The following is a 15,282-nucleotide window of genomic DNA, read 5'->3' on the forward strand; positions in this document are numbered from 1 at the left end:
CTTACATAAACAAAAGATGGTTGACAGACACTGAACTGATTTCATGACTTCCCTACCTAGGCTACCACAACAGTTTAAAAGTTGCTCACGGGTATCATCCCAGATAGTGTAACTACTGGGTCATGGGTCTCTTAGTCAGCTCCGGCTGCCACAACAAAATACTACAGAGTAGGTGGCTTAAACAACAGGCTTTTTTTTTTTTTTTTCCCCCTCACAGTTCTGGAGGCTGCAAGTCCAAGATCAGGGCGCCAGCATGGTCTGATTTGGATGAGAGCCCTCTTTCTGGCTAGCAGACAGCTGCCTTCTTACTGTGTCTTACATGTCTCCTCTTCTTCTAATAAGAGTGCTAATCCCATCATGGGGGCTCTGCCCTTAGGATCTCATATAAACTTAATTACCTCCCAAGGGCCTTACCTCCAAATAACATCACACTGGGCAGTAGAGTTTCAACATATGAATGGGAGGGAGGGGAAACCCAAACCTTCAGTCCATAGCTTGAGATATGCACATATTCAGTTTTTTACTAGACAATTCCACTGTTTTCCAAAATAATAGTAGCAAATTATGCTCATACAAGAAGACAAGTGAATTGCCAATGTCCTGCCTCCTTACTGGATTTAAATGTATTCTTATCTGATTCTGCCTATGTGAAATGGTGTCCTGTAATGTAAGTTTGTATTTCCATAATTAGTAGTGAGCCTGAGCATCTTTTTTATGTTTACTGACCATCCACATTTTCCTGTTCCATAAAGTATGAGACAGGGAATCTATCTATGGGAAAAGTTTCCAAGGCCATTCCTGAGCTTGAGTTGAGAGGCATATGCAGGTGTGCGGTTCTGATGTTTAAATCTGTGACCACTTGCCCAAGAAAAAAGGGAACCAATCAAACATTACCTTCTCAGGAAGACTTCTTCCAATTCTTCTCAGGCCAGAACAAAGTAGAATCAGCAGCAATAACAATGAAGGAAAAACCAGGTGGAAAAAAGAGGCTTTGTTTTTCTTAAAGCTAAAAAGTCCTAATTTGGACCACAGAAAAAATCTACTCTTGCTAAGTCGAGCTATGTAAATCTGGATATGTTATTCTTCTGTTCTCAGTCTTCCAATCTGCAAAATCAGGATAACAATCTGTACCACTTCTTACCCCCATGTGAAAATTTTGAAATACATATTCTTTTAAAACTTTGAAAATAAAGAATTTGTAGAAATTCAAGGTTTTGTGGGCGTTAGTCATCCAGCGCCTTCCAAAACTTAAGTGAGATGATAGAACTGTAGTCCTTTAAACAGCTTTCTGGAGTAAGCCACTCTCCTCAATTCCTGCCTGAAAAGCGACGGCTCTGCAGAACAATGAATTATTCCCTAAAATAACACAGTCCTGTCTTTCAGTCTCAGAAAATAAATCTTAGAAATTCTCCATTTTAAGGCGTAGAAATCAAATCCCTTAGCGGTCAGTCTTTCTCTGGAGTCTCCTGCTCTCTGGTTCAGGCTTTTTAAACATCAGTCCCTCTACCCTCTGGTCTGATTTCCCTCCTGTTGCAGGTGCCAAGATCCATCCTAAAGTCACACTTGCTTGCTTTAGACTCAAGCACAAGAGTGAGGGCTCAATGGTGCACAACACTTCACCCTCCCACTCTTAGGACAGAGCAGCCACGGGAAGGAAACAGAAATGACTCCTTCGAGGTGTCGATTATCAAAGCACAAAGGAAAAAACTGGTACCAAATAGTTTCCTTTACCAAAGAATAAGAAGTTAGATCAACAGAATTTACAACCAAGAGGTGTTCCCACCCTGAAGGCCAGGATCTATGAGCAGATCACACAAGCTGCTGCTACCACCTTCTTTCTGAGGGTTGACTTCACTGCCAGCACTCGCTCTCATCTTTTACTAACATCCACCTACCAAATGGGATCTCAAGGCTTGGCAGAAAGGAAAGAAAGAAATGGTGAATCCTCATCACACAAAGGGATCCTTGCCTAAAGCCATCTCCATCTAGAAGGCATGCTACCCACAAAGTAGCGCAATGGCAGTTGAATTGAGCCAGCAGTGTTACAACCTCTGTTGGGCTAATGGATGCTCTTTCCACATCACTATCATGTTCATGACCATCTCCTGCATCTTTTTCTGAGCGCATTGCTCCTTCCAATATTTGACACTGCCTTCTTTTGCTCCAGGCATATTCTCCCAGCCAAAGCTCCACTGTATAGCCCAGGAACTTCTCTAATTCTGTAAATCACTGCTCTCAAACACGGAGTCAAGAAAGTAAAGAAAATCATACCTACCAGTGACCTAGCAGGATCACTCCATAGATCAGCAAAATGGTTAAAACAAAACCTAAACCTAGAAGAAATTCACCTTACTTCAATTGCAAAATTGGAGCGGAAGAGATGTTTATGTATTTTGTAAAGATTTATGTAATTTTTCTGTTTGGACTAAAGTTATAAATAGCTGTCATCTACTGTGAAAAACATACAAACAAGGGAAGGCAAGGCCAAAAGCCAGCAAAGAATAGAAAGAGGAAGCCAGAATGAGATTAAGTACTAGCCACAGATTATTTTACTTACTCATGCTTTGTCTATTCTTCAAAAGCAGCGTCCAAGGGCAAAAGCGTTCAAAAACAAGACCCTAAGCAAAAAATTTTCTTCTAGAGCCCAAGAAAAGAAGTTTCTCATAGGCACTAACATGTCTAGGTCTCAGATACAAACTAGTATAAAAGAACCATTTCCCAAAACTAAAAAGACTTCCTAACTGTTAACAGTGTACTTCCTAATTGTTAACAGATCTCTTTCCAGTGCAGGTAGGACTAAAAATTTGATGAACATAAAGAGATCCAGGAGTGAATATTTTAATAAACACAGGCTTTACTCTGTCTGGTTCCTCATTCTCCTTTACATGAAGTAAGTTACAAAAGTCATGAGATGTTAACGCAGTAAGTAGTTCCTGTCATTTTGATAACCAAATAAAAACCCTGAAAATAGAACCAAATTAGGAGGAAAGTTCTTTGGGCTATTTTTGAAACACCCTGTATTTGCTTCAACCACGAGCAAAGTGCACACAGTCACAGCATCTTACCCTGGCACGTTGGTCTCTGGGAAGTAACTATCAGCTGAGTTTTGTTCCCAGGAGCAAAGGGGCCTAGCACTAGGGAGCCTTTCGCCAGCTTTGAAATCTCACTGGTTCTAACTGGAAAGGGAAGTGGGGGCTACAGGAAAGCTAATGCAAAACTATTTTTATCTAAATCTAACACACCAAAGGCCACCTGCAAAACATTCTAGGAGTAGGATACAGCTGTTGCTTGGAAAAAATCAGGGAACTTTAACAATAAGATCTGATAACAAAATATAATTCACTTTCACATCCAAAAGCTAACTTGGGAGCTGCTCCAGGCACCATCTAATTAACTGAAGCAGATGGAAAAAAAAATCCTCAGAAATTATCTTTGTTTAAATACACTCTATTTTATTTTGTCTTAAAATAGTTTAACCTTTATGCTACAGACTTATTTCAAAAAACAGAAAATCTTATCTTGCACCAAAAAATATATATATAACACTCTGTTTTATTATTTTTTTTCTCCAAAGACCATTAAATACTAAATGGAAACAAAAACTAAATAATGAAAAGAAGAACCAAATTTTGTTTTAAAAACTAGAGTCACACATTTTAAAACATTAATTCTAAGCAATGATTTGTCGTCACTGCATCAAGTCCACGCTCACACTCCAGCAACAGCAGATCTGTTAACCACCAAGTGCATTGGTTCCTAGCCATACAATGGCTAACATTTCATTTTCACGGTACGAGGAGCAAAAGGCTTCAATGACCTTTTTACTCTTTAAACAACAAAAATATTTCCTAGTTATCCAGTGATTTTTTTTTAAGATCACTACCCTTTAAAACTTGTTAAAAGAATAAGAAGTACGTAGTGTTTTAAATAAAATGAAAAAATACAACAGCATTGGACTAAAATACGTGATTATTTTAAACAAACAGTGCACAATCTGAGGAAGTTTGGTTAGGGCGCAATCATTTTTATATATACATGGAAGTCGCATCATACACATACTGAAAAACAGGGATGGAGGGGAGCTCTTTGCCTTTAAAAAAAAACCCTTTAAACTGAAAGACAATACTGTGTCCCCAGCTTTTTCAAAAACCTTGTGACACAGTATAAAAAGCAGGCAACAAATTCATTTTTAAATTGCCTATGGTGCTAATCTGCTAAAAGTAACAATGAACAATTGACTAAATTAGCAAATCAGATGGTTCATATTCACAATTGATAATAATAAAAGCAGAATTTATGGGATGCTCAATTGTTACGAATAATGGAGTCCATTATGGAGTCCGGAATGGAGTCCGGCCCCTTCCATCAAAATGAAGAGACAACTACTGGCGAGCAATAGCTACGTATCAATATTGCTGTACTGATGCAATAGCTAAGTTACCGCTCTGTGGTTTCCAATTGGGGGAAGGGGGGCACTTAACCAAGTTAGTGCCAAAAACCAATCTACGACCCAAGTGTACCATTTTAGTGGAGATATTACTTTGAAGAGACGGTGGAGCATAAAGTGTCTATGCTACCAAATGCAAAACTTTGGTTAAAAAAGACCCCCTTAAAAGAAATTTTAAATGTCAGAATTTTAAATTTACCACAGAATTTTTTTTTTTTTTTTTTTTTTTTTTTTTTTTTGTGGTACGTGGGCCTCTCACTGTTACCACAAAATTTTATCATTAATACCTTGCCAGAAACCACATCCCTACTCTCCTGGATCTGGCAGTGAAAGAAGAGTTGAAACATAGTCTCTCTATAGTTAGTTAGTAGGTGGAAAAGTCCCAACCTAGTAGGGAGAAAAGCTATCTCTACCATCCCTTCCCCTCCCCGCTTTTTGCATATTAATTTTTGTTCTGGTGCATCAAGCCAGATAGGGTGCTGGAAAAGGGACAGGTGAGGGCAAAGTGTAACCCAATATAAAAGCAAAAGGCCAGAAAAGAGCTTGGTTACAACTCCGCTCTCCACTCCCAACCCACAGTGCACACAGCACACCCAAAGAATTCTCGTTAGAGGATGACTGTTAGGGACTAAAGAAAATATGCCCTGGGAAATCCCCTGCTATACGGAATTGGACAAAACATACTGCTAACGTAAGAACAGGTAATGCAAAAATGTTCTTTAAAATGGGGCTCTGCCCTGATAGTGGGGGGAAAATAAGCTGCAAAAACTTCAAGTCATAGAATCCACTCTATTCTTTCCCCAATGATTTTCCTGGAAAATATAGACCAGAAATTGTACATTTCTGCTCTGTCTAGCATTTTAATTCAAGTCAAAAACAACGTGTAACAGTAAAATTCAATAAATTAATCCTAAAGTAAAATGTGAAGGTCCAAGGATACACCAGTAGTGAATGTGCAGAAGGTCCTATTTCGCTCTGGCCTCTGGGTCTTTGGTTTTTGTCTAGAATTGTGGCCACGTGAGAGACTTGAGACATGAGGTGCTAAAACTGGAGATTCAAGATCTCTTTAAAAGCCTGATCTATTAAAAGCAGAATGATAGGAAAATAAAAAGTTGATGAAGAACAGAGGCTAGATCAAGTGCGATGTTATCAGAGAAGGTGAAAGAACACATGCTTAAATACATTCCCATGGAGAGGTGTATGGACGAACTAAAGCAGCAGGAAGAAGGGTAAAGAAATAAGCGAGTCTTTACACACACAGGAGACAAGGCCAGGCAGCTGGAGCCAGGCAGCCGGACGCACGCACATGCGGTGGGTGTCCTGTTCTCCGCAGCAGCCCCACAGCACCACCACAGCGCCTTAGGCAGAACAGGCACTTGGTATAAATGTGTGTCCGCTGAGTGGAAACTGAAAATGGTCGTTCTCATGCTCGTATGATAAGGAAGAGCCGCCAAGGCATTTGGGAAGGGAGGCAAAGGGCTAGAGCCCCATTATATGGCAAAAATGGAAACAAAAGCAAACAAAAAAGCAGACAAAAACTGTGGAAAAACAAAAAGTGAGGTCTTCTAAGCCAGCATTACTTCACTCCTCCCTGTGCACAGTACATAGTGTTCTAATTCTAGGTATTGCTTGTAAAATAATTCACTAGTAACTACAATGTTATAGTAAAAAAGGTAGTAACTAATGCCACAAAACTCCAACACCGGCATTTCCTGAATTCCCTGATGCTCCTACTACCCTTTGTTATTCCTGTTAGATACTATAAAACCTACAGGGCCATTAATGTGTTTTGCATCTGGTTTCTTATGATGTATTTTGAATTTTCCACTTTTAGAAGGTAGAGGAGAAAAATACCCAAATATAGCAACAGGTCAACTTCAGCTCAAGTATCAAACAGTTGTCATTACATCCTTTACAGAGAGACCAGCTACAGAAGGAAGGCACTGCCCTCTCAGATTTTTCAAGTGCCCAAAGCCTTAGAAGCCACACAACTTTTCATATTCTACGTAAGTAACAGGTTCTATGTTTCTCCCATTATTTGAACAAACCAGGGGGAGAAAAGGGATCTCTCAATACTCTCCTCAGATGCCCAAACCTCATGGTGGGGTATCTATCTGAAATGCCTCTGCCTCACAAGGAGATATCTTCCAGAGTTATGAATTATTGCAACAAGGAGATCAACTAAGTCACCTTAAGCAGTATTTATAAACACAAAGGGTCATGTCAATTATTTGTGTTGTGGGAATTCAGCCAGGAGCAAAGTCAGGAAAAAAGGCAGAAGACTTAAGCTAAAAGAAAAGTAACACTTCTGTCTTCTATTTTTAAGGACAGGTTTTCAATGCACATGCCCTACTAGGTGCCAAAAAGGAACTGACTAATATGTGTGCAAATGCCCTAAGGTAGGAGTGCCAATGGGTGGGCTGACAGTGGTCAAGTCTACATATTAATTTTATTACACAGAAAAATAAATACAAGATTCAAAAACTGAAATCCATTTCACCTGGTAATTAAAATATCATTCTAAAAGGAAGGCAGTTTCCTAAGATTGAAAGTCACCAAGTAAAATGAAGTTGTCTAATAAAATTCATCATTCTCAGATTCCTACTGAGGGAAAGAAGAAATTCTTTTCTCTGTGATAAGTTACTTTCCTAAGTGACTTCTTTTAATTTAAAAAAAAAAAAGGGAAGGGGGCAATTTTCCATGAGTTTCAATTATACAAATGCCACAAACAGCTTCTGAAGCTGAAGCTATGACAATGAACTTCCATGTCACAAAGAGGAGGAGGAGTAAGTGGAAGGGAACAGTGCAGAGGAAACACAGTGACATTGCATTACAGTAGGTATTTACGTCTGCTATCCTCATCCAATGTAAGGTCAACAACTTCTGCAGGTGACGCCCAAGTCTGCTGGGGAGTCACAGCAGTCCATGACTGTGTTTGCCGAGTGCTAACATACTGCGTGCCAGAGCCGTGCTTCCATGAAGAAACACTCTGAATCACACCTCCTCGAGGATGAACACACCTGAAATTGAAATGAAGAGCAAAAGTATGGTTAATCCTACAGAAGGCAAAATGGCTTCAGTTGTACTGAGATAAACCTACTACGCAAGTTCATCAAACCCATAACCAATATCCCTCCCCCTCTTCCTCCTTCCCTCCATGTCTGGTCTGTCTCCCCACCTCTCTCAATTTAGCCTTAAAAATGCCAAGATTTTTGTCTCAGCCACAAAGTCCTGAGTTACGTCTAGATCTGTACTGAAAATGGATAAGATGATGCTTCTCTGAATTCATTTAAGCCCCTGGGGTCTTCAGGATAGGGCAGCATATAAATCCTGAGCAAAATTAAGATGCCCAGACAATCTTAGTCTGAGCTAATGAAACAGTAAGAAATACAAGTGAAACTTGTTCTTAAAATAAGTTCTGTGCCATATTTGTTAATAGTACTTACAAAAACAGAAGTAGTAATACCCCTTTTACAGATTAGATGTCTAAACATCTTTAAGTACTAAGTCATGAGTTAAAGATCAATTTCCCTCAACCTGAAGGTGACAAGAGTAACACATGGCTAGTTCATCACAACCACTTATGCTTCAGTGAAAATAACAAGGCTGAAGTACTCAGTTTAGATTCTCTAAAAGTATCCTATAAGAGGGACAGAACTGCCTTGCTGACAAATCTTATGAGTTCACTGATCGGGAGAGAACTGTTTCAGAAATACCTACATATTGAATTCCACATTGCAGTCAAATGATAGAACTGTGGATCTCCAGGATGAACCACTGAGTAAGTTTTGATTCATATGAGAGGAAGGCAGGCAGCTCAAGTTATCACTGCTCCTGAGGTCCACACATGTAAATTATAGACCTGTCTCCCTGCAGCATATGTGAGAAGTGACAAGTGGCATGATTCTAATCACACAAACTACTACAATGGATCGTGAGCAGCTGTTCTGACAACATGTATACGATGAGTGATGCTGAATCACTTAAGAACTCCAGCTTCGATCCCATGCTACCTGAACCTATAGGTTCAAAAGAAAACATTAGAGTAACAACAGACAAGGTTTAGCTGCAGAACTGCCCTTAAGGACCCTTAGGCTTATGGAAAGAGGCCCTGCTCCTACAAAGGCTAGCCTGAAAATGACTCCCTTACCAAGAGAGGTGCCGAAAAACAGATCCCTTGAGGCCAGAGTAGGGGTAGACTGCAGATTTGTTACAGTACCAGAGAGCCATCATCTTTTCAGAAATGGGCTAAGAGTAGCTACTAACCCAGAGGCGACCATATTTTCAAAGATTAGCTAGTAAAAAGCATTAAAATAAGACACACAGGGACTTCCCTGGTGGTGCAGTGGATAAGAATCTGCCTGCCAATGCAAGGGACACAGGTTCGATCCCTGGTCCAGGAAGATCCCACATGCCACGGAGCAACTAAGCCAGTGCGCCACAACTACTAAGCCTGCACTCTAGAGCCTGTGTGCCACGATTACTGAGCCCGTGTGCTGCAACTACTGAAGCCCATGTGCCTAGAGCCCGTGCTCCGCAACAAGAAAAGCCACTGCAATGAGAAGCCTGTGCACCACAACGAAGAGTAACCCCCCGCGCGCCTCAACTAGAGAAAGCCCAAGCGCAGCAACGAAGACCCAACGCAGCCAAAAATAAATAAAATTAAACCTTTAAAAAAAAAAAGAAAAACAAGTCCAAAGTCTAATCCAAATCTGTCCACCCCTTAAATACACTCAGATTAAATGACCGAGTAGTCACGGAAAAACGTCAGCCAAAGGAGTCCATCCAACATTTTATTTTTTTTATTTTTATTTTTTTTGTGGTACGCGGGCCTCTCACTGTTGTGGCCTCTCCTGTTGCGGAGCACAGGCTCCGGATGCGCAGGCTCAGCAGCCATGGCTCACGGGCCTAGCCGCTCTGCAGCAAGTGGGATCTTCCCAGACCGGGGCACGAACCCGTGTCCCCTGCATCGGCAGGCGGACTCTCAACCACTGCGTCACCAGGGAAGCCCCATCCAACATTTTAAAGGAACGGTTTTGATGACTGATGACAACAGAATACTAAGATTATTAAGCAGTTTCTCCTCATCTGACACGCCCGACAGACCTATGAGGTAGATGTGGAAGTTCTTATCCATACTCTGACAGGGAAACTGAGGGTTAAAGAGGTTACATGACTTGCCCAGGGTCATACTGTTTGAAAGTATAGGCAAAGGAACTTCAGGCCAAGTCTGATTTCTGGTCCAATGCTTTCCACATCATGTTGTTGCTTTACAAATGTGTGTATTAAATTCAGTAAGGCAAAACACGGCAAGAGTCAGCAGAGTGCAAAGACAGGCCCAGACCACCAATTTAAAAATATAAAGCTCTTCAACAGTTCAAAAGCTCATCTGTCAAGTAGTAATTGAAGTAAAGTTGGTTAGAAACTTAGAAAAATCAGGGAATGAATGACTACCAAAAAAAGTCAATGTAATCATTGACAGAATTCCTAGAAATAACTCTGAAATAAAAGCAGTATTTAGTCCCAATTGTTACTCTGCACTGCTCCTTAAGTAATCATACAATGTAACATCAGGACATCAGGTAGTGGCTTTAAAAGGGATCTAATCCAATCTTCCCATTTTACAGAAGAGAAAACCAAAACCAAAAGACAACTGCCCAGGGTCTTAAGAAAGTAAAACATGGAACCAGAACAAAATCAGGTCTCCACTGGGGAGTTTATTTCCAACTATGTCTTTCTCAGACTGCTCCCGAAGTACTTACTATACACTATGTTTGATTGTAAGGGGAACTGCCTAGCCCCTGCGGGTAATACAATAAAGAGCAAAGCAGATTCTAGAAAGTGTCCAGAGTAGGAGAGTAAGAGGTTTAGAGATGGTATTTACTAATGAGGAATGGTTGAAAGAGGTTATAAATAGTTCCAGTTACTGGAAACCAAATTGGGCTACTTTAAGCAAAAAAGAAAATTTACTGGAAAAGCACCTTTACTTGAGTACCTCAAAGAACCTAATGATGCTGGAACAACTTGGCCTCACTCATTTGACTCAAGCCCCAATCCTTAGTCTGTTTCTCTTCAAAATTTTAGATTCTCTGGAGAATGTGATGATCCTATCTTTGGTCAAAAGCTTTCCTGTCTCCTATTAACTGCAACTGGAAGGGCAATTGCCAAAGAAGTGAGAATCATCATGGAAGGCAGCTCCTTCACCAGTACAGAGATCTTGAGAGCAGAATAACAACCATGAATCAGTTTCTAGAAGACAACTTTTGGATGATCATTACTACACAACAATTACAGCCACTACAAAATAGAAAATCTGCCTTTTAAACATTCAAGCAGTTGCTGGGGCATCTGTCAGGAATGTTAGTAAGATTCTGAATACAGGCAAAGCTATCCTGTTAGAAGTCAGGATAGTGGTTACAGAGGGCAAGGTGGAGCCAAGAGGGACTTCTGTTTCTTAATCTGAGAGCTGGTTACTTGGGTATGGGTACAAAAGCTAAAGCATACACTTATTACTTTTCTGTGTGTGTTATAAGCCAATAAAACATTCAAATTTTTTTTTATGATTTAATGACTTCAGCCACCTTGAATAAAATGGTAGCTAGGAGATGGATGAGGACAGAACAAGGCTTTCAACACATTTTTTTTTAAGTACAGGGGAAAAAAGGTTGAGCCCTATTTTATAAGATGGTACATTACAGAATAACTTATACCAGATGCAGAGGGGGAAAAAATTTCAGGAGGAAATGCGACTACAACAATTGTTATAAGCCCTACAGAGATGCCCTCTAAAGAAGGATGTGAGAGGCTCAAAATTTTGTTAAGGCAACTAACAAAGCACAGTTTCATGTATTATCACATATCCTTTTTCTATTATGAAAGATATGGGGTGGGAACATACTCAGCTGTTTTATAATTGGTCCAATCAGATTCTAGTGCAGACACAAGCTTTTTTCTCACAAAGCATTTAATCTGCATATGACTGGCAATAGGTTTGCACAACTAGAGTCACATTTTGAGTATTATAACCAAGAAAAACTGCTTAGGCCTCACTTCCATAGACCGCCCCCCCCATCCACTATTTATAAACAGTAAGTTTTGATAGAATAATTTCCTGCTCTTCATATATTAAAACCAAAAAAAGGAGACTTCAGAGTAGAAAGGAAGAAAAACACAAAAAGAGGGCAGGCTCTGATGATCAGCTGTTGATACAGTTAACCTACTATTCTAAGAAAACAACATTAAAAATTAATCATTTTTGCTCTCATTTACAGATTCTGAAGGTGACCTCTTAGATAACATTCCTACTTATTTTTCCTAACTGAAGGTAGAGTGAATTCTTGTAGCTTCAGGGAAATGCTAATCTGCCTCCCTTGCTTTTTTTAGGGTTAATGTTAGCAATTGGTTCTAAGCAGCAATCAGTCTTAAATGCTAAAGACTCCCCACAGCAATTCTTCTGAAGAAGGGTGAACCAACATTGACCAATGGACCATAGGACCATGTGAAAGGAGGTAAGGGTCTGATTATTCATAAAAGCTTCAGAGAACAGGTACTGAAAGAACTGTTTCAGCACAGTTCCATAACATAAAGATACATGCATTCATCTTCCTAGGGCAATTACCAATGAAGCTTGCAGAAGAAAAGAAGGAAAATGGAACAAGGATAAAGAAAAATATTAGCAACAGGGTCATAAGTTAAAACTTATGGCAAAATTAAGCGGGCACAGAAGAACTAGAGATGATGGAAAAGTCTCCACTTCACTGGCAAAGAGCATCTTGTGAAACTGGACTGTCCAAAAATTAACACCTAGAAATGACATCTAGGTAATGACAGGAGTTCATCACAGCAATCCAAGGCAGCCATAAAAGATGCATTCAACCATTAGTTAGGCAGGCATGCCTTCTAGTCTATGACTAGAAGAAAAACAGAAGCTAAGTGAACATACCAAAATCTAAAAGAAAAGAGCAGGGGAAGATGTTAGCATGCAAGAAAAGAAAAACAACTGTTTAACAAAAAAAAAAAAAAAGAAAAAAGAGGCACATCACAACTAGAATTACTGATATAAAGGTCAACAAACCGGAATGCTTCCAATATGGAAAAATGGCACCCAAACCCAAGTCAGAGCAACCACAGTCCCAAAGAGAACAACTCAAGAACCAAGTCTGAGTTTTTTAAAGCTATCAGAAAGCCCACAAGGTAGAATACCAAAAGGAAAAATAAGAACAGGACAACTAAATCCAAACAAAACATCTATGCATGCAAATCGAATTAGAACAAAAAGATGTGGATCAAAACCTAAAACCTTCTTCCAAGCGATAACCCTGCCAGAAGCCCATCAATACTTCATAACTGCAACCCTAGACCTGTAAAAGAAATAAATTCCAGATGAGATACAGGCAGCTAAAGGGGCAATTCTGAAGCAACCAACAAGAAAGGCTCTCCCCCAACCTGCTTCTCAGCTTTTTTTTTTTTTTTTTGATTTATTTATTCTTTGGGTCTTTGTTGCTGCGCGCGGGCCCTCTAGCTGCAGTGAGCAGGGGCTACTCTTTGTTGCGGTGCACTTCTCATTGCAGTGGCCTCTCTTGTTGTGGAGCACGGGCTCTAGGCATGCAGGCCTCAGTAGTTGTGGCACACAGGCTCAGTAGTTGTGGCACATGGGCTTAGTTGCTCCGCAGCACGCGGGATCTTCCCAGACCAGGGCTCGAACCCGTGTCCCCTGCATTGGCAGGCGGATTCCCAACCACTGCGCCACCAGGGAAGTCCCACTTCTCAGCTTTTTAATCTCAATGTTTGAAAGATTATCATGCTTCTTCTAAAGAAACTGCTGAAAAATTTTTCAGAAAGACACAGCAGAGTCAGTGAGATCCTGCTCAGTCCTAGACCCAAGGGCCAAAATAAAAGATCCCCTCAAAATGATACAAGAGTCCATTCAAAGTACTCCAACAGAATTTGTCAACTCTACATTCCATTTTATGGACAGTTATTAACCACCACTGAGATTTCAAGATAGATCTGTCACCTCCAAGATATGATTTCTCCAGGATTCAAATTAAAGGATCAGAATTTAAAAAACCAAAAAAACACATCTTTATGCTTCAGAACCTATATGAAAAAGTCCTTGAAAGTAATGTTATAGCATGTTATTTAAAATGTACCCAAAGTCACTTGACTTAGTTAAGAGTGAAACAAAGATGTTTATAGGGTAAAATGACAATCTGGGTAAAAGACTTTAACAAGTTCAGAGAAGGGTGTACTAGAGATAATCGGTGTGCATGTGTGTGTGCTGGAGGTGAGAGAAACTTGGAATTTAAATTTCCAAGTTTTAATAGAAATATAGTAATTTCAACTCCAGATAACAAAAATATTTGTAGAAAAAGAAGCTCAAGATATCATTATGGAAGGAAAGTTTAACAAAGAATCTGAAAAGAAGGGTAGCTCACTCTGTAACATTTCCAGGCACAAGGAGACAATAAAGAAGGGAGGGTCGGTAGGAGTTAATAGAGAACTGGACCATATCACTGATATGTCTCACAACAGAGTAAGAGATTAGACAAGACAGCACAGGTTATAACCTATTCTTTCCTACTTGAATAGGAACACATGAGTAACACTGAGTTAAAATTTGAAAAGTAAGTCAAGAGGAAGTTGGTAACTGGATAATGTGCTCCTGGCACAACTGACGATAATTTACCTACATCAATCTATCAGTCAATATGCAGAATAAGTTTTATAGTACACAGTCTGAAATGAAAAATACTGTAATATTCTACAAAGATCTTGGCATGGGGCTTAAAAATATAATAATGTCTTCTATACTTATATAATGCTGAAATAAAATAATGACAAACATATACTGAAGTAAAGGAAGAAAACAAGAGTTCTATCTTCTTCATCTCATGGATAAGTCAGCTTGAAGGAAATAGATGGGGAAATGAAAGAGAACTTCATAGGAAAAAGTTTTTGACTAAGGCAGAAAAAAGGAGAAAAAAGAATGAGGTAAAGGAAAGATTAAAGAATGAAAATTCTTTCCCACCAGAATAGGGGAAATAACCATTTAGAAAGAAAAAAGGAAGCAGCTATACAGGCATACTTACAGCATAAATATAGGATAGAGGATGAAGTGCTGGGACAATACTAGTTCTGACAGAGAATTAGCCACTTCTGGGGAGATGGCATGTTAAATTATGACTTAAATCTACATACTTAAAGTTCCAATTGTTTAACTAAAAATGCTTTCAGAAAGTATAATCAGTTCTCATTAGAAGAAGGATCCTCAATTTATGTGCATGTCTATTTTGCCCCCACTCTCCACTCCTAAATTCACCTTTTAAATAAGTAACAGAAGAATGCTGGTGAATGTTTTATTACCTTCCTAACCAAAGATTAAAATCAGATCTAAAAATAAGGTAAGATACTATGTTATATACCTACTTGAGGAAATCACAACTTAACTCTTGTGGCATAGGAGAAAAATTCTACATAGAATACATATTTTTCCAAAGACTAGATTTTGTTGTGTGTGTGTGTGTGTGTGTTAAATGTTCCTCAGGTATACCTCTGAGAGGGCTGCAACTAATTCTTAGGACTGTATCTTAAAGCAAGAGTCAGTAAAGTTTTTCTGCAAAGAGCTAGACAGTAAATATCTTTGGCTCGGCAGGCCCTAGAGTGTCTGATGAAACGTCTCAATTCTGCCACTGGAGTGCAAAACAGCCATAGACAATATGTAAGTGAACAAACATGGCTCTATTCCAACAAAACTTTATTTATGGATAAATAAATTCTATTTGAATTTCATACAATTTTCATGTCACAAAACATGTCTTCTTTCGATTTTTTTT

At 39.4% G+C, this 15,282-nt stretch overlaps 1 protein-coding gene across 2 annotated transcripts in view; it reads right to left on the reverse strand.

The window, feature by feature from the left end:
- Positions 1-1,984: 1,984 nt before the first annotated feature.
- The window catches only part of ARK2N (arkadia (RNF111) N-terminal like PKA signaling regulator 2N), a 72,677-nt gene continuing 59,379 nt past the window's right edge, over positions 1,985-15,282 (reverse strand). For both annotated transcript variants that reach the window (XM_082852703.1, XM_082852702.1), the window contains one exon: positions 1,985-7,467. In XM_082852703.1, coding sequence (XP_082708829.1) covers positions 7,278-7,467 — 190 coding nt within the window. In that variant the 3' untranslated portion in view covers positions 1,985-7,277. The remainder of the gene's footprint in view (positions 7,468-15,282) is intronic.

Source organism: Leucopleurus acutus (assembly GCF_964270905.1).
Source record: "Leucopleurus acutus genome assembly, chromosome: 13".
In the NCBI taxonomy this organism is placed as follows: Eukaryota; Metazoa; Chordata; class Mammalia; order Artiodactyla; family Delphinidae; genus Leucopleurus; species Leucopleurus acutus.